This window comes from Ambystoma mexicanum, chromosome 5p (genome assembly GCF_040938575.1).
Source record: "Ambystoma mexicanum isolate Mex_15411 chromosome 5p, UKY_AmexF1_1, whole genome shotgun sequence".
Classification (NCBI taxonomy): Eukaryota; Metazoa; Chordata; class Amphibia; order Caudata; family Ambystomatidae; genus Ambystoma; species Ambystoma mexicanum.
Window position 1 is genome coordinate 420606268 of NC_090930.1, and position 25220 is coordinate 420631487.

At 47.7% G+C, this 25220-nt stretch overlaps 1 protein-coding gene across 1 annotated transcript in view; it reads left to right on the forward strand.

Annotated features, from left to right (window-relative positions):
* The window catches only part of MMGT1 (membrane magnesium transporter 1), a 167133-nt gene that overhangs the window by 46759 nt on the left and 95154 nt on the right, over nt 1-25220 (forward strand). Inside the window, exon 2 of the mRNA XM_069612819.1 lies at nt 23301-23353. Within this exon, the coding sequence (XP_069468920.1) occupies nt 23301-23353 (53 nt within the window). The remainder of the gene's footprint in view (nt 1-23300; nt 23354-25220) is intronic.

Genomic DNA, 25220 nt, shown 5'->3' on the forward strand with positions numbered 1-25220 from the left:
AGAGTGGACGATCAACTCTTTATAGGATATGCTGGACACCGATTGGGCCAGACTGTTACCAAACAGACCTTGTCCAGGTCAATTATCCTCACCATTACGGAGTGTTACCGATTGGCGGGTAAGGGCCCTCCTCAAGGGTTTTGAGCTCATTCCAGTAGGTGCGTGGCTACTTCCACAGCCCTCCAGGGCAGGGTTCCTATTAGGAATATTTGTGATGCAGCCACTTCGGCTTCAATCCATACCTTTGTTAAAAATGACTCCCTGGATACAATCCATGGTCCGGATATGGCCTTTGGAAAGGCGGTTCTTTATTCCGCAATCTGATTGGGTACTCTTAATTCTTTTCCCTCCTCCATTTACTGGTACTGCTTTGGGAGTCTGCCAAAGATGTGGAATACTTTGGAGGCCACCATCCATTCGAAGAACAAGTTACTTACCAACTGGTAACGTTCCTTCGACTAGATATTCCTCCAATGTATGCCACATTTGTCAGGAACTGCGGTTGGAAGTTCTGGAACCGGTGGAGGTTTTGACTTCCTCAGTGAATCGTTCTAGTCTTCATCCAATATGGCGGTAGTTCCTTTAAATTCCCGACTCCGCCCACAAGCTGGTGCGTTGTATCTGTTCTTCCTAGTGTCAACGCTCCATAGCCTCTGTTACTTCGTTCTACCTTCCTGTGAATTTTCCCGTCTGTGCCTTCGTTCCTGCCTTTCCTGTGTTTCCTTTGCTGCAGTCTGCTTGTTTTTCTCCGTTGATTCTTTCCCGTTCGCTCGGCGGTTCTTGTTAGCTCTACTATCTTGGGTCTGTCTTTTTCTCCGGCGTCTGCCGTTCTGCACATTTGCAACCGGCGTCTCATTTCGCCGACTGCTTTCACCTCATCTTTTTTTATTTGTTTACTTACCTGTGTTCTTTTGCTTTCTGTTTCCAGCGCCCACTGCCCCAACCTTTGTTTCTTGCTGGGTACCTGCCCTGGTCGCGAGCGGTTACCGCACTCCTCCTGTTTTTTCTACTCCCGCCTCAGCGACGCCTGTCCATTGCAGTTCTTAAGCCGTTCCGAGCATTTCTCTCGTTCGGCAGCCCTTCCCTCTTTCAGTGCTCTCTGACTCCTCTTGCTTGTGTACTTTGCCTAGCTTTTGCACGTTACTTACGTGTCTATTCTTTTCCTTTCCTTTTGTTTACCATCTTCCTACATTTCTTGTTTTGTTTTTCCTCGTCTTGATATCCTTTTTTCATCTTTTCTGGTTTCCTTCACTTCCTTGTTTTTTCCCCTTCTGCTTATGGTTACTTCCTACCTTGCAGTAATTGGGTTTCTATCAAGACTATTTCGTCAGTCTGGAACATATTTTGGAACCCTGCACCATCTATTTCTCTTGGACTTTGAACATTGAAATCTGTGCCACCTCTTTTGAACCCATGTATGGACTAGGGTTTTTTCTGCCTTAAGGCTTTTTCCCTGGTATCAAGGCTGGCCCCCTGGGATCCCACGAGGGCAGGTCTCCATCTCTGCCAAGGTGGCCTCCGGAGGGGCCAGACCTTATTTACATGAACGGGAGGTCTGAGTACCCAAGGTCAAGACTCCTACGAAGAAGAGCCAGAGGAAGACTAAGGCTACTCTTCAGGAACAAACCTCGGAGGAATCGGGTGAGGAGAAGGGGGTGGTAGACCTGTAGCCTGACATCGCCCTCCCAGCCTGCCCCTCTGGAGAATTTCCTATGCGATTGCACTTTACATTTCTGCAAGGCTACGTGCAGTCAAGCAGGCATGAGACTGGTGCCACACGTTCTGAGGGAAAAAACCTAAACTGAGGCGACGGGTGCCGTGCGTCCTATTTATTACATCCGGTGACATCGCCCTCGACAGAGGCCTTCGAGGGACATCGACCCGACGTCATCGAAGCAGGAACGTCCTCTGCTGGAAAAAGTTTCCGAAGTGCACAGCTGTGGACATTACATGTCAAAGATGTGGAATACGTGGGAGGAACATCCAGTCGAAAGAACGTTACCAGTTGGTAAGTAACTTGTTCTTTGGACCTACAGTGAACCACGCAATTGCCTTACCTCCCGTCTATCAATGGGCTTGGGAGCTGTTCCCCCTCAATATACTTTCTATACAAGTACTATGCAAGTACTCTCCGCTTTGCAAGCACTCCTAGGGCAATTAATCGGCAGGCCCCCAATGCCTCAGGCTCCATCAGTGCCTCTGTTGCAAAGCCTGCAGATTGCCCCTCGCCAGAAGGATACTTCCGATACCTTACGAAACCAGGGGGCTCACCCCATAAAACCATCCCCAGCTAGACGACCTCCCCCATCTCCTAGGGCTTTTAGTCCTCGACGCAGGGATCAGGAGGAAGGGGAACTGGATTACTTCAAACAGAACATTGCCCCACAAGACACGCTCTCCACTGTCTCCTCTTCTCCCAGGAGGGCAGACACTTAGGATACAGACCCAGACCAGGATGCGCCAGGTAGTCCGGCCCAACCATCTCCCACCAATGACATAGGCGCATTCCATGCCATGATGGCTAAAGCCTGCCAGGAATTCGGTCTCACCCCGGAGGAAGAAAAGGACTGTTTCTTGTTCGACAGCATGGTGGCGAAGGAGAAAAGCGGCCGTCTCGATCCCAATACTAGATCACGTATGGCAGGAGGGTCTCTGTATGATGCAGTGAAAGGGCTCTTGGGGGTGGAGGGGGGGGGGAGGATCAAAGCTCCCGAATCCACTCCAAAGTGTTTAATATCGCAGCCAACACCAGAGTCTGTAGTGTCCGCGGCGGCTCGCAGGAAAGCTTGCAGCTTGCACCCAACACAAGTGTGCCACTCCACCGGATAATGAGAACCGTAAATTGGTCGCTTTTGGGAGGAAAGCCCTCACTATTGGAGTGACTACTGTGAAAGTTGCTAACTCTTTGGACATCATTGCAAGGTATGACTGCGAGATGTGGCACTGTCTAGCTCCACTGTTAGAACACCTTCCAGAGCAGCAGAGGAAAGAACCTATGCTTTTGGTGCGAGAGGGGGAGGAGGCATAGAACCATAGCATAAACATTGCCATCGACCTAGCTGAGACTGGCTTCAAGCAAATGAACAATGGGGTGGTTCTCGGGCATCAAGCTTGGCTTCACTGCACGGATTTCCACCAAGAAGTTAAACACAAGGTCAGGGAAAAGATCGACAAAGCTTTGAAAACCATGGAAGCTTATTCCGATACAGCTTGGTCGCTTACGGCTCTGCAGGGCAGAAGATATTTTCGCTCCTTTTGTGAAGTCTCAGGAAACACAAGATTTTCATGTTCTTGAGACAAGGGTACAGCAGATCCACCTACTACTCCCAGGGATACAAGCGTTCCTTTCAAACCGCCCGACGCAACAAGGATTACCAGTCAAAGGAAACCGAGATCCTCCGCTTCACAAAGAGGTCGTCAAAGCAAAGCACAACAATGACTGCCACATGGGCAGTCAGATAGGCGGGAAGGCGGCGTTCCACCTCATCGAGTGGTGCTCGATATCCACAGACAGTTAAGTACTAGATGCTATCCAATACGGCCACTTGTTGGAGTTCAAACGTCCAACTCCCCACTCCTCTGGTAAAAACATCTCAATCTCACCTTCACATCTTGCGTCGAGATGTTTGTCTCATGCAGAAAAAGTGCTATTGAGAGGGTTCCCCCATCGGCAAGAGGAAAGGGTACCTAAGCCAGGTTTTTCGTGGTCTAGAAGCCAAACTGAAGGTCGCGCCCCATTCTAGAAAAATTGAGGATGCTAATGTTGCAAGACGTTATAATGGCGGCACAGCCCAGAGGAGTTTTTAGCATCTCTAGATCTCAAGGATGCTTGCTTTCACATACCAATTTACCCAAGGCACCGAAAATTCCTCAGGTTCGCGGTGGGCGACAGCCATTTCCAGTTTCGGGTTCTCCCCTTGGGCCTAAAGTCAGCTCCCTGGACTTTCAACAAGTGTCTGGCTCCCGTGGCAGCTTTCTGACTCAGAAACGGCCACCACGTTTACCCGTACCTGGATGACTGGTCAGGGGGTGGCAACTTACCAGCAGGCGTCTAGGCTTCGCCGTCAACTTCAGCAAATCCCATCTGACGCCCTCAAAGTATTCAGTCTTCCTGGGAGTGCATTTCAGAACCCACAATCAGGTGAAACCCTCGGAAGAGAGGATAGAGAAAATCTTGACCCTAGCGGGCAAAATCTGTCAGTCCGCCCGTATGTCTCTCCCCGGCACCATGTCGTCCTGCATCCCCCTCATTCCAAACGGTCTCCTCTATATGCGCCCAGCACAGGAATTTCTCACATTTAGATGGTCCCAGATCCAGGGCTCCTGGTCGGATAAGATGGTCATCTCCCGGCCGCTGGCAGGCGCCCTACAATGGTGGACTCATCCCTTCAACATCAAACGGGGCATTCCCCTGGTGGAATCAGATTTTCGTTACACTATCGTGACCGACTCCTCACAGATAGGATGGGGTGCTCATCTGGACCAGTTCTAAGTCAAAGGCCTGTGGTTTCCCATGGAGGCCTCTCTACATATCAACGTCCTAGAGCTGAGGGCGGTACACTGGGCTCTCAAATCCTTTCTACCCCCTACTCCCCCACCCCCCTCAAGGGCTCGGTAGTGAGGGTTCTCACCAACAACACGACTACCATGTTTTATCTGCACAAGCAAGGGGGGGGTGCAGGGAGGACTCATCCTATCTCTGGAAGCCCAAACCGTCTGGCACTGGGCAATCCAGCACAAGATTCACATCCTTTCTTGCCACCTGCAAGGGATTCAGAACAAACGGGCAGGGACTCCTCTCAAACCAGAACTTCACTTGGCGGTGGACAGTCCTCTTCACCTGGTGTCCCAGACAGATCTATCTCAGAAAAAGGGAATGGTATGGCATCGCAACCCTGGCTCCTGACCAATCCGAATTTGGAAACCTAAATATGCCTCAGGACTGTCGCTGCATTTTGGCTGCGGCAAGGGCTCAGTCTACCAACACATCATAGACCCGTAAATACGAAAAGACTTTGTTTGGTGTGCGCAACAGCCTAACCTACAGATAGTGGGGTGTTACTCCTCAAGAACCCCTTCCTTGCCTTTTGTTGTTAGCAAAAGATGGTATCGCAATATCTTCTATCAATGTTCACCTAGCGGTGATATCAAGATTCACACATAAAAGAACTTCTACCCCGCTTTACAGCGACGGATTAATCGAGCATTTCCTGAAGGGCCTTTTCAGAACACCCCCCCCTCCCCCCCCAAGGATTAAGTTCTCTCCCGTTTGGAACCTCAACCTTGGTGATTTTTCTAGTGGCTATTACGTCTCAGGCGGGTATCAAAACTGCAGGCTCTGAACATTGATCCACCATATCTGTGCTTCATGAAGGACGTGGTTCTTCTCTGTACAAATCCACATTTCATTACGAAGATTCCATCAGATTTTCATAAAAATACTACAATCGCCCTACCAACCTTTTTTCCAAATGCTTCTACTCCGGCTGAAAAAGCTTTACATTCCCTGGACTTCAAACGAGCTTCAAAGTACTACATAAATCGCACTAAGTCGTTCAGATCCTGCACGCAACTCTTTGTGGCTTTCGGCCCTTCCAATAAAGGTAGGCCAATTTCAAAACAAGGCATCTTGCGCTGGGTGGCTCCTACTATATCTTTCTGCCACGCAAAAGCCAACATGCCACTACAATCCGCTCCCAGAGCTCATTCCACAAAGTGCACAACAGTCTCAGCAGCTCTATGGACTGGCAGATCAATCAGACATTTGCCAGGCTGCAGCGTGCGCAGTGCCCCACACGTTCAACAGGCACCAATTTCTGCATCAACAACATGCTGAATATTTTCAGGTGGGACGAGCGGTGCTCCAACACCTGTTCCAGTAAGGTAAGCCCTGCAGCTTCCGGGGTTTTGGTTCTACTCCTGTTTATTTCCTTAAGGTTATATACTTCTCTTTTTGTCAGATTACTGAAGGTTTACGCCGTTTTGCCTGATGTGCACCTCCAAGCATTTCTACTTCTACAAAGTCTATTCACAGCATGTGAATCCAAGAAGGATCCAATGATGGAGAAGGGAGTAGTTTCTTACCTGTAACTCAATATCTCCAGCGTTGGCATCTTTCATGGATTCACATGCGCTCTCCAGCCATCCCCCTCAGGCAAACCTACTTCTTAGGACATCCTCCTTTTTGGAGAGCTTAAAATCTGAGGAGAATCCGCGGGGGCGGAGCTATACACTCGACGTCCCACTCGATGGGACACTCGGTGTCAACGTTTTCCCCTTAGGATAACTACTATATTAAAGTTACCAGGGTTTTCCCAGCCTGACTACAGGGAATAATCACAACATGTGAATCCATGAAAAACACCAATGCTGGAGAAATGGAGTTCCAGGTAAACTACTTGCTTCTCTGGCTTTGCTTCCTCTTCCACAGACAAATTGTCAGTGATATTTTTGTCAGATGGCACCATACTTCGGTGAGGGGCAGCTAACCCTTCACATAGGAGCATGGATGACCATTCCATCAGATGCTAGGATCCATTCTGCAGAATCGCAAGGGTTTTTGTCTCCCTCTACCTTCTGTCCCTCTCCCTAGCCCCCACTTAGTGTAGATTGGTTCCCACTTCTTGGTAGTGGGGGGCAGGGGGAGGGAGAAATCAAGCTGACGCAGATGAGGACTGTAGAGACAGTTCTCCAGCATGGGGTCCTGCATGGCTTCACATGCTCATGAATATTCCCTGTTGTCCTTCTGGGAATCCTCTGTAAAAAGAAAGCTGCTCCGCTTTAAACTTAAAACTGGTCATCTACTCAATAGCTTATCGGTGTCATTTGGGGTCATACTGCCCCCTTCCAATGACACTCGTCCTTCTAAGCTCCACCCCTGGTGGCCATCTTCAGAGTTTACTGCATGTTTTTAGTGTTGCGAGTCCTCTTGCTTTGCTCATCGAATTGTATTTTTTTTTTTCCTTTTTTCATAAGATATCGTCCATCTGTTTGTCTACCGGCAGCAGGGACACATTGTTGGCAAATATCTTCTATCCATCTCTGGATCTTCAACCCATGGCACCAACAGGGCCTGGCTTGGGCCTACATCTTGACACCTGGACTATGACTGATGCTACTAATAAGAGCCTCTTCAGGACCTGTGGAAGTTGTGGCCTGAAGAACATCTTTGTTGAGGACCGGCACCTCAAGTGACTGTCTTCACCCGGACCACGGATATAACATCTGCCAATCCTTCTTGTCGAAGGCCAAACTGGATCGCCACCAGAAGTTGGTGGCATGGATTGAGGAGGTGAAGGCTTCTGACACAGCCTCCTGGACTGGCAAGTCCTCTGAGTGTACTCCCTCTGGTAAGAAGAGGTTGAGGATCTTTGAGGATGCTTCCTCTGTGAAGATCCAAAAGAAGGTTAAATCCAACGCTCCTTCAGAACTTTCATCAACCGCCTCCTTGGCTGTGCGGCCAAGTTCTGGAAGTAGTTGGTCCATGTCGACGGTTAGCCTGCTGGCTGGTGGGTTGCCGCCATTGGCGAGGAAGTCGCGGACACTGTCCAAGCACAAGAAGAGTGGCTCTTTGAAGGTCCCGTCACTGGCTCTGCTGTTGTCGACACAGCAGTCAGCAGTGTGTGCGCTGTTGGAGATGGCCTCGTCCACCAGGACCACCAGCCCGTTGACTACCTCATAGACTACCAGGACTATCACCCCATCAACAACCACTTTGGTGACACGTGCCCTGTCGGCCAAGTCTGGGAAAACAAGTCTTCCTTCAGAGTAAGTTTGTCGTCTTCATGACGATCGCCGCGCCCAGGCTGTCTCTGCCTCCTAGACCCCCGTCGGTCCTGACCATGGTCCTGTTGATGGCTGCACCGATTCCTACTGCACAGGCTGCTGTCGTAGCCTTCTTTCTGAATGACTGATCGGTCAGAGAATTGCCTCCAGCTCTGAATTTCCTGCCCAGGCCTGCAATGTCTGTTCCTCTAGCTCCTTTGGATTCCTCCAGGAGATCAATACATATCTACAACTGTTCTGAGGAGGATCTGCCTGTAGATTTTTACTCAGATTTTGAAGGGGACCATAGACCCCTGCCTCACAAAGGATCACTGTCCCATGCGCCTTACCAGCTGTTTAGCCCTCCATAAGGTTTGAGTTTGGCACCTGCTCCGGCTGTACTACCTGCACCAAGGGACTTGTCCCTTGACATTTTAACCTCGTTGCATATATTGGTGGCAGAGATTCAGCAGCTGCTGCCTGCTGCTCCTGTGCCTGGCCCAGCCAGAAGTCCTCCAAGGCCTCCTCCGGCATCAGCCGACGCCGCCCCATAAGGCACCCGTTAGCCCTGGGCTAGTGCTGGTGGCCCTGCCCCCTGTGATGGGAGTCAGTTCACACAGATACTGGCACACACAGACACCACCGGCACACTCACGGATGAGCACAACTACGTTCCCGTAGATGTGGAACCACCAGCTGTTGATGAGCCCTCCAGGGCTTAACCCCTAGACGAGATTGGCTCTTTCCACTCCACCATCTTGAAGGCGACGAAGCTCTACAATCTGGTGCCAGAAGGGAAGGAAGGAAGGCTTCTGTTTTCGAAGGAGTCCGCAATGAAGACCATTGTGTCAGTCCCTTTGTTGGACGATGTTGGGGAAGATGGATTGGAAGTTATGAGGGCTCCAAACACGCCAGCGAAGCGTGGTAGACTGGAGAAGTACCGGCTCCTGGATTCGACTCCAGGTCTCTCAGGTCTCAGTCTTCTCTGGACTTGGTGGTGTCTGCCACCGCCAGGAAACGTAACTCAGGGGCAACAGGCTCGTCTTGGAAGCAAGATGATGTGGAGCAACACGGGTTCAATCCCTGAGTCCGTGCTTAGAAACCTCTGGGTATTAAGCGCGTTATAAATAATCAATTTAACTCTTCAAACTCATTTTCCCTGGTGCCTCCTGACCAGGAAGGCAAGAAGCTTGATGCAGCTGGCAAGCACATAATTTCCACAGCAGCCTCCACGATCAAGGGCAACAGCGCCCTTGCCCTCCTGTCTAGGTATGACTGGGAGCTGTGTACAAGCTTGGGCCCATCCTGGACTTCAACCCCGATGACAAGAAAGCCATGGCTCTATTCTTGGAAGGACAGCTGACTTCAGACCGCGTCATTAGTCGTGCTCGACATGGCGGACTCAGGGTTCCGCCAGATGGGGAATGGTGTGACTCTCCAGCACCAGGGTTGGCTGAAGGCCATGCATTTCAATGCAGACTAAAGTCAACATGCCCCTTGATGGGGGCAACCTGTTTGGGAAGGTTGTGGATGACTCTCTCCAGGCCATGAAAACAGACACTGACAGCGCATTCTAGGGACCCTGCAGCAGAGAAGGTCGTCCTTTTGTTTCCCAAAGGGTAGAGACTCCAGGTCCTCCAAGGGGTACACTACCCCCTATCGTCTGCCTTCACCTTCCACCACCCAGGAGGCCTGCAGGGGTCGCTCACAGGCCTATGGCAGTGTCAGCCAATGTCATCTGCCGTCCAGGACACAGATGCCCAAGCTGGCCTGAAACATCCTGCGCCGCCACCTTCGCACCCCGGTGAGTGGGAGACTATCGTATTTTGACGATTGATGGCAAAAGATCTTGACAGACAAATGGGTGGTGGACGTTCTTCAGCAGGGGCTTGCATTAGATTTTCAACGACAGGTGCCCCCGCGTTGTTCCTGTCGCACATCAAGAACTTCACATGGCCCAACTGCTGCAGGAGGTTCAGGCCATGTTACAAAAAGGGGCAATAGAACCAGCACCTATGGGGCTTTGTCGTGTACGCCTGATACTTTCTAGTAAGGAAGAAGTCGGGAGGGTGGTGACCAATCCTAGACTTGTAACGCCTAAACGTGCATCTAAAGTCCCAAAAAAAAGGATCGTCACGTTGTAGCACGTGCTCGACCAGCTGCAAGAAGGGGATTTTTTGGTGACTTTGACTTCATGGACGCATATTTCCACATCTCCATTCATCGCAAACACCAGAACTTCCTGTGTTTTGTTGTCTAGGGCCGGCATTACCAATTTAAGGCCCTTCCCTTTGGCCTGAAATCGGTTTAGGGGGTATTCACCAAATGCTCGGCCCTGGTAGCTGCGCATCTACGCTGCAAGGGAATCCACATCTACCCTTACCTGGACGATTGGCTCCTCCGGTCCCTCTCCACGCACTGCCATACACCTTCAGACTTTGCTTGAATCTGAAGTCCTGCGTGGTGCCATCTTACAACGCACTGTTGCTGGGCGCATGGCTCAACAGTCTTGTGACTGGTGACTCCCTCGGACGATGGGCATAATGTCCATCAGGTTCCCTTTGTCCATCAGGTTCAGGCTCAAATGCGTCCCCATCAGGAATTCGTAGACACCAGGTGGCAGCAGGTCAAGGGCACATGGACAGACAAAATCACTCTCAATCGGGCATTCAGTCAAGCTCTTGAAGCTCTTCAATGGTGGTCGGTTCGGCCACATCTCGCTCAAGGAGCCCTCTTACAGATCCCTCCGTACCAGGTTACAGTCACTACTGATGTGTCTGGAGGGTTGGGTGGGGGGTGGGGGAGACACGCACAGGGCAATCTCACGAGGGGCCTCTGGCTCTCAAAGGAGGACTTGCACATAAACGTCCGGGAAACTGCTGATGGTTTTCTGGGCCCTCAAGTTGTTTCAGACTTAGCTACAGGGGAAGTTCACGGACAACACCACCACCATGTTTTACATCGGGAAACCTTTGATCTCTCCCTGGAGGCCCAATACCTGTGGCACTGGGCCAATCTTCAAAACCTATTCCTCTGCCCCTTCATCTGGCAGGAATCAAGAACACCATTGCGGACCGGCTCAGTAGGGAGCTGTGGTGCTGTGGCGAGTGGGAGCTTCAGCAAACACAAGTGGCTCGCTTCTTCAGTGAGTGGGGTCTTCCCCAGATCGACCCGTTCGCTACAGCTGCTAACGCCAGTGCTGGGTGTTTGCCAGCAGATATCCTCAGCTGAGGAATGTAGGGGATGCCTCCTCATTCCCCTGGGACGTGCTCTTCCTTTATACTTTCCCTCCTATTCCGTTACTTTTCTGTAACACATTCAGACGTTGCCACTGTAGGATGATCCTCCTCGCACCAGCGTGGCCCAGGCAGATCTGGTACTCTGATCTTCGTCTGTTGGTGGTCCAGGCAATCCAGCTGCTTCCACTTCCTGACCTCTTCTCCAGAGAGGGATCAACCTTGCACCACGACCCGGCATCACTGAGCCTCATGGCCTGGCTCCCGCAGCACTAGAATTTGGGCACTATTCCCTGCCGTTGGAATGCAAGAAGATCCAGGCCAAGTCCAGGGCTCCCTTTAAGTTGTCTTGCCACAGGAACAAGTGGAAGTGCTTCAGTATGGTGCCGGCCATGCAAGATCACACTGCTGGGGGTAACTGCTCTGCAGTTCCTCCCATAACTGCTCTCCCTGGCAAAAGCAGGCCTGGCTCGCGCCTCCATCCAGGTTCATCAGGCTGTCTTATCCCAGTACACCCGGGCAAGTTCTCCCTGTGCTTCCACAGGCTCATCAAGGAGTTCCTCCAGGGTCTCAAACTTTTCTGCTGGTGAGGTCTCCTGCCCCGACTTGGGAGCTGAACTTAGTCCTGTCTAAGCTCATGGGGCCTCTGTTTGAACCAGTACATTGTATCCCTTTAAAGTTTCTATTTTTATTTTTTTATTTTTTATTATTGAACTTTACTCAGTTACAACTAAGTTTTGTCAAGAGTTTTTACATCGTCAATATGATTCTCCAGACAGCCGAAGCGATGAGGCAAAGACCTCCCCCACAACCTGGCACATGTAGTTCTACTTATCTCTTTAGCAATCCCTGGAAGCTCCTTTCCCTTTAAGCTGCGCCCGAGTCTGGTGTCCAGGCGCCTACAATGCCAGGATGGTTAATCTGGCCGAACACAAGTTCGATAAGTTTGGCTAACGCTTGGGTCCATTTAGTGTTCTCTCCAGAGATTAATCTGTCCCATAGCTCGTCCGTTTGCAATATCCATAAGTTATCGGCCAGCGGGGGGAGGTAAAGATTTCTGTTTTCGTTCGTGCTTGTGCATTCCTTTCCTAGTGGTGATTACATCGGCCAGGCGGGCCAGGAAGATTCAGGCCCCCAGCAGCCACTGGACCTTCCACACTACTAAGGTGGTTCTGCCAGTCTTCTTTCTGAACCCTTCTACGCCTACTGAAAGGCATTTCATTCACTGGACATTTCTTGTGCCATCAATTTCTACATTGCACGCACAAAGGACTTTCGGAACAAGTTTTTGACCTGTGGGACACAGGAAGGACCCACCTAAGGCTTCCATATCCAGGTGGCTCTCTGGCTGTATCATGCACTGTCAACGTTTTGTGAACAGACCACGTCCAGGCTGGCTAGGAGCCCACTCACCAGAGCCATTGCAGCAACAGCGTTTCTCTCTGGTGTTCTCCTACTCGATATCTGCAGGGCTGCTACGTGGAGGTCTAACCGCACCTTCCTGAGGTTCTACTGCGTTGACGAGGGATTCCAGGGAGGAGTCCTGGTTGACCAAGCAGTGCTATGCAACCTGTTTGTTTGAGGTGAGTATCTACTGCAGTGTAATCATATTCATGAGCATGTTGATCCATGCAAGACCCTATGCTGGAGCAAGTACAAATTGCTTACCTGTAACTCTTGTTCTCCAGCATGGGTCTTGCATGGATTTGCATGCAAACCCTCCCTCCTTCCCCTCTCTGGCTCTTCTTGGTTCATGCTGCCACTTTACGTATGCTACCCAATCTGAAGATGGCCACCAGGGGTAGAGCATAGGAGGAAGAGTGTCATTGGCTGGGGGCAGTATGACCCAAACAACACTGATGGGCTATAGAGGGGACACGCAGCTTTAAATTTAAATCAAATTGCTTTCTTTTTTACTGAGGATTCCCTGCCTGATGAAGGGGAATATTCATGAGCATGGGAGGTCTATGCAAGAGCCATGCTGGAGAACCAGAGTTACAGGTAAGTAGCTTGTACCTGACGTCTCTGGAGAGAGTAGTGGGCTGCTATTCCCACAGTGCCCATATCTAACCGGGCTGATAGGAGGCGAACTGTCGCTGCACATGCTACCTCTGTATTTTTTTGCAGTAGCTAATGATGAACCGGTTGGCTGAAGGAGGGTTCTTAAACTTTAAAGGCCTGAGATTTTTTGTATACGTTGTTTTTATTTCTAGGTGAGAAATATTGTTACAGGTTAAATGTGCCATTGCATCCACTAAAGTGCACTATAGTAATGAAGTACGATACAATACTGCCCCACCCCAAGTTCATATATAATTTAAATGTTAAGAGGTACCCGGATGCAAAATGTGACCAATTCAGTAGAGCTTGGTGTATTAATGAAGTGTGCGGACCCAGCTCGTTATTTGGGAAAGGCATGAGGGGATGGGCGAGTGCGCATGAGGAAAATGAGCAAACTCAGAGTGAGACAGCAAGAGAAGATTTAATGAGAATGTGCGCATGAGTTAGCTTTAATTACAAAATGAAATAATTACCATGTAAATAGGAATTGAGTCTCAATATTCAGTGAGTTTTTAAATGCTCATGTTACGAAATGTTAAAACAAAACCTTGAGTGGTGACCAGAGTAGAGCTGAAAAAATAACCCCTAGTCTGGAGAAGAGAGCAAACTCAAAATAGTCATGGCGTAGGGAGTGTCTTTGTTTTTGCTTTGTCACCCCGAGCGGGACAGGTATGCCCAGATGTGGGGCCTGTGCCTGCTGGGCCTAGAGACCCAAGCTACTCCTCACTGATGAGGCCCAACAAGGATGAAACATTTTTGGGGATGCTTGTGGTCTCGTGTAGAAGGGATGTGACCTAGCGGTTCGGGCTGGACTGCCCCTTTTGGGGTGGGACCAAGCCTGATTTGCTTATGGTCTTTTCCCTTCTGTAATGGCTTGGCAGGCAAAGAACGATGGTCTGGAGGGTTGCCCGGGGCAATGCCAGTGGTTAAAAATTCATTCTAAACCTTCCAGCCATCACATCTTTGTTTTTGTAGGGAGTGACATCCCTACGGCCATTCATGCAGACTTGGAAAGATCCCCAGCTCCAGCTGATCGACATAATCTGGAAATAATGGTCTAGATGTAGTGCTGTGTGTGAAAGGGACCAAGAAAAAAAATCAAAGGTGATAAAATCGATGTGTGAAATACAGGTAGGGCAAGCTAGCGTCTGAAACGCTGGCCTATTCAGACTCCGACTTCTGGATAATCTCGACGAGCACATAAATTTAACTTGGGCCTAAAAAGGAGCAAGAGATCCACACCACCAGGAGAAATGTACTGCTACGAAGGCTAGGTCATTGCTTTGATAGGCTATGTGAAGGGCATAATTGTGTTAAAGGGCAGGTTGACACTGGTCAGAGTGTGCATAACCTCATGTTGCAGCCCAGTCCTGCGGACACTGCACCAGTCCTAGGGTGGCACCACCAAGCCAGTTTCAACATCAAACTGGACTCGAATGTACCAACCGGGTACAATCCTGCTATAGGCACACAAAAAGGTTATATGCTCGAGCTACTATTGAAAGCAAATGCTGTGCCAGTGAAACGCAAGGTAAGGGCATTACCAGTAATGGCCAGTGCAGAACTCTAGACTGTAATGGCCAACTTACTTGGAGAAGTTGCGAGAGAATCAGTTGAAGCCATAGTGGTTAAGTCCAATAGTCCGATGCAAATCGGGCACCCAAACGGAGGCTGTGTCAATCAATCTGCACAGCCTCAGCAGAGAAGTGATGAGTGACAACGTTCCACTCTGAAAACCTTTCAAAACTGGTGGTGTGCCTAAAGGGCACCACATTCCTGAAGTTGGAATTGAGTCTGCATCACCAGATCCAACTTCATGATTAATTGTGAGCACCTGACCGTGTTGATCACCTATTGGTCTATCAGTGTACAATGCCCTTTGGATTGGCCTCTGCATCATCGATCTTCCAAAGGCAGAACTGGGGTCCGGGAGGAAGGGGGGGTGGAGAGGACATTCTCTTGTTGCTTTTAGTTGTGGAGTCTCTCGCTGATGGCTGGTTCAGCAAAGGAAGTGTGGACAACTAGAAAGAGGAAGCAGAGATCCAAGAAGATGATCTCTTAGACAAGTCAAACAAAGTGTACAGCTGGGGTCAGCAAGATGCCTAACCAAGGAGGTCGCAGGGGACAAGACGCATAAGGGGACAAGACGCATACCAAGATTATGAACTATGTAGAGACTAGCCATTGTTGCCACATTGTTCTCATTCCAAGGAAAAGCGCTCATATTGTAAGGATATGCTCATGCTTGGAGCAAAGCAAGAGGGTAAGGGCGAGTGCACAAGGGGGGGAAGAGGAAAACGCACAAACTGAGACAGCAAGGAGTGAAAACATGATGAGAATGTGAACATGATTTGGCCTTTATTACAATAGGAAATTAAGAAACCAATTACCATGTACATCTGAATTGGGGAGTTTTCCTAAAGTCCACTTTGGGGTAATACTTTAAAACTATCCCAATGGTATTTAGACCCATAACCTGTCAGTCTGTACTACTCATGGGACCTGGGTAGAGTGGCAAAGCAGTCAGGCTTATCATATAGTATTGTAACTCAAACCCCCTTAGATAATAAATGTATATATAATATATATTTAGATTTGCACATTGTTTTAATACTTGGCACATTAAACTAAAACACATACGATTACTTGTAGATACTTTTCATAGGCCGCTGCTTAGTTTCTAGCTTTTGGCGCCGTTTGGCAGAATTGCATGCAGTACCCTCTGGGACCACCACATACAATTAGGACTACAGATGTAAGCAAAACCAACCTTCGGTATAAGTCTGTACTACACACTTTGTGGTAGCGAGCTGAGCAGCCATGCTTATCTCAAGAGGGAATGTGAGCAGTAAAAGGATGTTACACAGAGGTCTTACAATCACAGTGGTTCAAGTAGACACTTGCACTCAAGGTTTCTTGATAAGCACTTATTAATTTATTAGTCATTTAGAAAGCATTCACTAGAAGGAGGCAACTTAATATCATACACAAATGCACTTCAATACCAAACCAATACGTTTCTGAGTTAATTAGGCTCCCCTGAAATAGGAGCAAAATGGCATTTCGGTTACTTTAAATGGGAGTAAAAAGGCACAAGTTAATAAAATAGACCACAATTACTTTCTTGGGCAGTGCAAATAGTTTCAGTTCACTAGAGGACACGATTCAGTTCAATAGGACTAGGCCAAAGTCAATGGACTAGTGTCTTGGATAGGAAAGAGCAGTTCTTGTAGTAAACGGTAAAGTCTTTGCCAGTGTTCTCAGAAGTAGTTTGTACGAAAAAGAATCATATGATGGGTCACAAACTGATTAGGCCTTCAATTTGGGAAAGTTTCACGAACTTTCACCGCAAGGGGTAAGTTCTCTCAATCTGGTTGGCACAGTACCTTAAGAAGAAAAGATGCAGCTGAAGAATTTGGTTCCTGGTACTTCCTGCAGATCTTGCTGTTCCTCAGCCTCAGTTGTGGGGTCAAGAGGAGGACGCCGGGGGACTGCACAGGGACTGGTCAAACAAGCTCGCAAAATGGAAGATCTTCGGTTCGAGTTGCTGTCGTCAAGCACTCGAGCTGGTGTCTGTCCCCCTGGTTAATCCTAACCAGCTCCGAGAATGGTATCCAGGTGGCTTATGAGTTGATTGGTCCCACCAACTCAAAGGAAGAAGTCGTCCTTGAAGGGGCTTCTTTGTCGAGATGAACTTGGCAATTTAGACCTGCAGCAGGGATTCACCGGGCAAACCAACGGTCCAGGAGTTGCAGCAGCCGTCCTCTTCCAGCTCGTCTTCGGTTTTTTTCGTTCCAGTGGTCAACTCTGCTTTCCAGTCCAAGAGGCTTGCCTTTTAAACAGTTTTCTCCCTTTCATTCCAGCCTAGCTGCCACTCGCCCAACAGGGTGGATGTCCTTGCCGGACAGTCAGCCATCCAATCGCGCCAGAGTGCATTTGGGTCTCCTAGGAGACTCAGCACAGGAAGTTTTGGGCACCTTCCTCACTTCCCGCCCACCCCAGACACTCAGACGCCAGAGGCGGTCTTCAGTCCTGAAGCCTGCCAAAGGCATAGAAACAAATGGACCAAACCTGGTTTGGTGCGCAGGGACAAACACTAGGACCTTTCCAAAAAGAGATGGCGAAAAAAGACTGTGACCTGGGCTTAAGGCACCATCTTGAAAAACATGGCACCCGCGATGTTTAGCTACCGGTGTTCGCGCTCGGGAAAAATCATGGTAGTTCGTTGTAAAATCACTGCCACCAGCCATTTTGATAGGAAAAGGTTGCATTTGACTGCTACATGAGTTTCTAGACATTCTAGGTAACCCCTCCAGCACTCTATACAAAGATGGTGTGTGCTGGGTCTAGGAATTTTTAAGAGACTAGTAAAGTCAATTTAACTTTACATTCTCTGGGAAACAGTAGTTTATCCTAGAGAAGGTATTTACACCTTTTGGAAGTCTAAAGACATCCATGTGTCCCTGCACTGAAGGTGCTTTGTAACACACATGAAAAGATGATGCCTATGGAGTTATCTAAAACTCCACAATCAAAGGACACAAGAGTAAAGCACACATCAAAATACATGAGTGGGGAAAAAAGGATCACTATTTCCAGGTTAAAAAAAGTCAAGTCCTCAAAATCCATCAAAGTTGCTGGTGGTCTCTAAGGTGAAGGGAATTGGCACATTATGAGAATTCTCCCTAACAGACACTAATGACAGTTCTACCTTATCGGTAATAATGCGCACTTGCGCGCGCACACAGATATACAGTAATTGTATTTAGTTTACAAAACTACATAATATAGTATTTTTGGAAGGAAAACTGTAGGTTAGTCAAATAGTAGCAGAGCTTAAGGTTCTAGAGGCAGTTTCTTCGCACACCAAGGCTTTTAAAGTCCAGTTCGCAACCCTAACTAAAGGGCAGTTCGGAGAGGTCAGTTTTATGAAGCAGCAGAATAGCAAATGTTCCTGTATTTACTTTGTCTCTCGGTAAGGATACTAGAAGTATAACTAACGATCGAGACCCTGTTAGTACTCGCAGAAGGAACACAAGCAGCTGCATGGGTCGGAGGTAAGAGGGGGGACACCTAGATGCACTGCGTTCTAGAGCGACTTCTTGGATAAAGGTAAGCAGTACCTTCTCTCCCCACAGTACCTTCGGTTTGAAGAAATGTTTGTGGATGGATTTTCCTCAATGTGGCAGGGTGAAGCTGACCTCCGAATTCCTTGTCTGGTGACGAAAGGCAGGACAATTGACGGTGATCTCTCTACAGCAGTCTTGAAGCAGGACCTCTGGCACTGTTTTCCTCGGCTTCTCTGGTCCTGCTTAAGTTTTGGCACCTTTTCTGCAGCAACAACAAAGGACACGATTTGCCCGGTCAATCTTCGATTCCTGAAGTCCTGCACTCTGGTGAGGGGACCTGGATGAGTTGGATTGTGTCTCTGGAGGTTTACCTGGCGCTCAGCAAATACTTGGACGGATTTGGCTTTGGCAAGACGATGCACTACGATTGGGTCAGAGGTCGCCTGGTATTTATCAGTTTGCAGCTCTGCAACGTCACAGGAACTCGGTAGATGGCTCAGATTGTAGTTCGTTTTAGGACTGGTTGTTCCCACCAGTCAAAGGGAAGGAGCAGTCCTCTTCAGAGTTCCTCTCTCATAGAAAACAGGGTCACAACAGCACTGGTCACTTCAGTGTTGTGAAGGGTCTGCAGGCATCTCTGGTAGTCCTCTTGTATTACTTCAGTTTCCAGTGGTAGACTTCCGTCTCACCTCAGGAACATCACCTTTTTATCCTGTTTCAGCACACACTCTTCTGCAATCTCTCAGCAGTTTACAGAAAAGGGCGGGTGGCTGCCCTAGTGGGAGCTGGTTTCATTCAGGCACTCTGGTAGACAATGGGATGAAGCATACAAATTATAAATCTCTGCAACAGTGTTTACATGCCCATTTTCTGAAATGGTGTAGCAAAGAAACCATACAATTGAGCACAAACTGTGTGACCCAACTTCCCACTTGACCTTCAGATGGCAGTATCTGCTATGTATGTGCAGAAAATGCCTCTATTTGAAATGCTGGGTGTTGTTTACCCTTGTTTTTGTCTGGTAGACAAGTAGAAGGGATTAGCCTATGGATTGCCATATGCTCCCTGTGCCCCCTTGATGCAGCACCTTTGAGTGAGCTTGTTTCTTTTCACCCTTTTTTTAAATGTAAGTTGAGCTGCATTGCAAGCTAGTCCCCCAGTGGCAATGTACTTATCAACTAACCTTTGTTTCTAGAGCTCAGTTTGCTACATCTCCCTAATGTAGTTCCTTGAGGCTGGTGCTTTAATGATAGCAGAAAGTGAACGTATTAAAAGTGCAGATACTACTACTAGAATTGCCTCACCACCCCCCACCCCTCCTCTCGGAAGGCAGTTGGGTACCGCACCCTCTGGCCCGATGGCTGATCCAGCAGCTTTTACCCCAGGCCACCCATTTTTAAAATTAGTTTCTTATCTTTTAATGTGAGTTGCAGTGTGCCTATCCACACTGTAAAGACCACACTTATGCCCATCAACCACTCTGGAGCCACTGTAGCATCTATCCAAAAGCCTGTGTGCAGCTCAATAGACCTCCTTTGGATGATAACCTAAATGCAACTGTCTCATAGCGCCACCTCAATCTGGAGTTGCTGTTTTCTCTTCCAACTGCAGCTGCCGGGGAGTGTGAATGTGAAAAGCTCAGCGCAATCCGTTTAGTTTAGCATGATCATTAATTGAAGAAACTTGGCAGAACAGAGTATTGCTTAACATGGAGTGCTGGGTGTTGGATTGGTTACAGGGGAACTTCGTAGCGGGAGGCAGCGAGGCTGACGAGGGTGAGACTGCCCTGAACTCCTTTCCACATGCATCCTGGCTACTTTTCCCCACCCAAGCAGTTGGAAGGTTTGCATTAACCCTTGATTTCATCCATTGTGGCACTTTGGTTTACAACTTCATACCAAATGCTTAAGAGGTAATAATGGGAGCAATACATGATACTTGAGTCCTTCCCTGTGCTTTGATATGAAGACAGACTCTTGCATAACATTTCCTGAGACGATGGCAAGTTCAAGCTTCTGGCTAGAAATGTTTTTATATTGAGGATTCCCCAATGGGTGGTGATTGGACTCAAACATCCTATATTCTGTGCCCTCCTATATATCTCACAGATGTGCAGCTCCTTTTAGAGACACAGAGGAAGATGTCTTGCTAAGTGCTGTTGGAGCCAAGTGGGAACTTATGCTCGTTAGAGCGGACTCTGATCATCTTGCAGCCAAATCTTTACCAGAGCTGTGAGCAGGGCTGCCCTGGAGTTCATGGTACCAAATTGAGCCCCCGAACTCCACTGCAAAACTATTAGAAGCTGGTAGGCTGTACTGCCGGATTGGGGGGGGGGGGCTGCGCTGCGCTGCAAACGGAGACATGCCGGGTGCACCGACAAAGCCTGGAGATGCCTCTGGGGATGGTCACCACAATGCTGGGAGGGTCCTTGACAGCGTGGTTCTGTCTCGCAAGGAGATTTTGGTTAGGGGAATGGGTGAGAGCTCGGCAGAGTGCTAGATTACTGGGAATAGAGTGCCGCAGCCTAAAACATCTGGGCTCTTCATTATGACGGATTGGTTATTTAAAACACGCTGAATACCCAGAGGTTTCTAAGCACGGACCCAGGGATCGAACCTGCGTTGCTCTGCGTCGTCTTGCTTCCAAGGCAAACATGTTACCCTGGAGTTAGACCCCCCCCTCTCTGCCCCCCCCCCCCGTGCACAGTGTTCTCCCAAGACATGATCTTTAATCTCCCCATCTATAGCACACGTCCTCACTCCGATTTGGTATGGCACTTATTTGAATGGAATTCACTGATGTTTTGATGTCTAAACTCTTGTGGACTTTGGACCTTGGTAACTGAACATATGTCTTAGTGACTGAACAGGGTAAGCCCCCAGAGTGTGTTGCATAGCTTTGCTGCTCCGAAGGTAAGTGAAGAGGGAAAACTGTTCTTGCTTTGGTGCACTACGCAGATTCCCCTCTTGAGGACTTGGAGCTAGCCACAAAATCTGAGCTTCAGAATTTACTTGGAGCGACTAAAAGAAATATGGCTAGCACTCGCAAAAACTCAGCTCCAGACAAAAGGATGGAAGAGATTTAACATTGCATCGGGGAAGATAGACACAATTTCTGAGCAAAATCACGAAGCAGGGAGTATATCCAACCGTCTCAATGCGCTGAAAGCCCAGTCTAATGCAATGCATGACAAATGGGAAGATGCAGAAAATCGACACTGCAGAAACAATATTGAGTTGCGATGCAGAAACATGTTACAGAACAAGATCTGTAGGGGTTCTAACTGAATTTATTCTAATTTATATTCCAATTGCCAGAGAATGCACCCATTGAATTGGATAGAACCCACACAATCTCTAATCCCGGTTTTACTCAACAGTACCAAATTCTAGACGTTCTTACAAGGGTTCACTTTCAGGATGCCAAATGTGCACTCTCCACTAGTCAGTGGTTTGTGATACCACCCTTGGCGAGTAAGGAATTGTGTGCTATGTGTATGGTTATAATTGAGGCGCACATTACTCTTTTTAATAGCTGGCTAGTAGCTTGAATGTTTGCCCTCTTGATTTTAATGAATACAGCCCAGAAATTGCCGGAGATAATTCTGTGATGACTGAATCCAACTATATCAAGACTGCGCCAGACACCCTGGCTAAAAGGAAGGTGGCTACTCCAAACATTTGCCATTACAGATGGGGGTTCCCCTAGAACCTTGCTGTTCACGCACAAAGTGAAGAAATGGGTTGTACATGAAGGATAAGGAGTCCTAATTCTAGATCATTGTAGAAGTACCAAACCTTCTGTGACCTAAATCAAGGATTATTGCAGTTGCAAAACCTCGCCTGAGAACGGGCTCTGAGTGGGGAAACTCTCAAACTGGAATAATACATGCACAACCACTTTGCTACCCCCTGTATATTGTTTGAGATCACCTCGTGAGACCACACTGAGCGCAAACAGGTTTTAAAAAGGCACGTTATTAATAACCTACCCTTCCACGATGAAACTGGCACTTAGATACCTACGGGTTATATCTGCTATAAATAAAGGCATAAATAAATTACATATTTCCTTTTGAATCAACACGCCTGAGAGTAGCTTGGGTGTTTGGACCAATTTAGGAGTTCAGGGTGGTACCCTCTACCCCAATAAAATATTTTTAAAATAATTGGTTGAAATGGTGTATTTTTGCCACCTTTTTGAGAAAAACTGTTAAACTCCCTAAAATTCATAATCTGTAGCGAAAAGGAATCCAGTGACTGCCTATATAGCACATGTTCGCAAGAGACTTGTGCACACAATAGATTTGCAATGCCACTGTAAAATGCATATGCCCACAATCTTGTCTTATTTCATTATGCTAGTGCCAGCAATGTATATTGTATTGTAGAAGCCCACCATGCCCGCTCCCCCATCTTCCTCTGCATGTAAACACTGCCCCATCTCCCCTCACCTTCCTCGGGATATAAAACACACACCCCATTACATCCAGTAGGACATCTTTAGGCGGGTACATGGGTGCAGTATCAATCGGGAGACCAGAAGTTGGCGCCCCCTGGTATGGTACTGCAGCAATGTGCAGGAGCACCCTCTCTGCAGAAAAGGTGCCAACAATTCCCCAGAGAGCATCCCCAATGGGCTATTTGAGGCTGGGGAAGCAAAATGCCCCTGTCCGTACATGGACTACTAACCATCTGTGGGCTGAGGTACTGCATACTGAAGGATTCATGTGTATCCCACAACCCTGGCCTGGACAGGAGCACTCTGGTTTTGCTAGGCCTACCCTCCTACCCCTTCATAATTGGTTGCAGGTTTCTGCCTCGATGTCCATTACGAATGAGCCACCACTGGTTATGAGACCTCAGAAAGGATGATGCTATTTGTAGATGTGCTATCGACTGCCATCCATTCAAAAAGGTGTTGTCGCCCCCCCTCCCCTTCTTCCAGGGGGGGGGGCATTTTGATCTACACAAATGTTGTTCCTTTACCTTTATCCACCTTTCTAATCGTGCGACTGAATGATCCAAGTGATACCTGCTCTTCCACTGGCTATTTGTGAACAGTTCTGTGCAGCTGTAACCTACATTTGCAGGATGTATTGCCCAGTTACGTAATTACCAGATACATTTCATTTTTGTAATTTGTAATGTTTTATTTTTGTAATACACAGATCGTTCATACATGCGGTTAACAGAAAAGGAGGATGAAACATTGCCAGTAGATGTAAGTAATTAGATGTTACAATACTTGATTTGGAGTGCCCAATAACGCGATAGTGTGAATATTTAGTGCTTGTAGTGGGATACTGCCATGAGCACACTAGATTGGCACATGCAGGATCCCACCAGTGAAAGTAGGATGCTTTTATTTTACTAAAACATTACCCATTTGTTGTAGTTTACTTGAACAGTTGCTTTGTTTTTTATAATCCATGTCTGTAATTGTAAATCCTGAATAAACTGCAACAGAAGTGCGTTTTGGCTTACCTTGCTTTAGCCAGATTAGAGTCGATTACCCCTTTTAATCCATGAAAATGTTGCAAAGATGGAAATTGATCTCAAAAGCTCAGCGTGAATGGTGCATAGAGCACTGGATAAACTGGCATTAAATCGCCTCCTGAGTCAGTGTCTTGTGACACTAACCCTTTGCTGGTTATTGTAATCGGGGATGGGGCGGGGGTGTAGCCTATGTCCTCAGAACCTGGCAAGTCTAGAACAATTGTGTATAATTTTTTCAGAACCTAGCATAACTTTGTTTTATAGATTGATCTTTAACATTCTCATTTGTTATAGAAGATCTCGATCACGCTACCAATCAGCAAGTCATTGGAGGCTTGGGGATAGCTTGTTCTCACCTATGGTAGTCAGTCCTTCGTCTCAGGTTGGGGGATAGCTGGAAGAGGCACTAGGCACACTTCGTGTCAGAGCCCTGAAGTTGAGAGTTCGGATCATACAGTGTGAGAAAGAGAAGTAGCAAATATTGATTATATGGAAATAGTAGCTTGCTGGGAGAATTGCAGAGGTAGATTGTGAACTGTGATGAGAATAGTGCCTGAGACCTTTTGAAAAGAGCACCTTCTGGACTCTCGGCTGGGACTGAAAACTTGAGCGTCAAAGGTTGTGACCTCCTAGGGCCTGTGAGTTGATAGGCTCGGAGCTAGATTAGCTCCTTAAATTGGTGTCACAGCGTCTAGAGATAGGTGTCCATTAAAGCATAGCAACCAGTGGGAACTGAAGGATTTCCAGGCAACCTATAATTGGACTTCTCCACTCAGGTTGTTGTGATGGGAATCAGAGGAATGATTTGCTAATCAGAGATGCAACACACTGCTAGTAGCATGCATAATTCAACATACTCCTACATCCTCTTACCTTTCCTCCATGTATATGGTACATGCCATCCTCCAGAACTAGGCCGGAACACTTTTGTCAAGCACAAATAAAACTGTTCGAATGGTTTGTCCTCCCACGTATTGCTCATCTTTGACATGTAATGTCCAGCTTTAGCTGCTTCGGAATATTTTTTTTGGCAGAGGGTGTTGTGCGTCGATGTCCCTCGAGGGTGAGGTCATCGAAGGATATATGGATATATATTTTCAGTGAAAAAAACTTGTTAAAGGGACGTTATGGTTCCAAGTAAAACTGAAAAACCTCTGAAATTCGCCAGGTGAGCTAAGCAACCATAACTCGCGCCACCACCCATAACTGCTAAGACTAACACCCTGATGACATCACATGTCTGGCTCCCTCTTTTTTTGTTCACTGCTGATATATCTAGGCCAGGTGGTTTTCTTCATTGTCAGTCAGGAATTAAAAAAGTTAAAAGTACAATATTTGAAGACCTTAAATTTCTCATATGTTTTTTCACTACAGTCCCATTATGACACATATATATGGGAGATGAAGGAATCCTGAAACACAATCATCTTCTCTGTGCATGAAGTTAATTAGTTGGGTTATGAACACTTTCTGGTAATACTGCAGTTTTTTTGCTTACTATATTTTCCCTGTATATGCTTCTATTTCTATGCATTGTGGTCTGTTTTGTCTGTAGTAGTACAATTATGCAGTAAGTGAAGCATTGGTAGGTA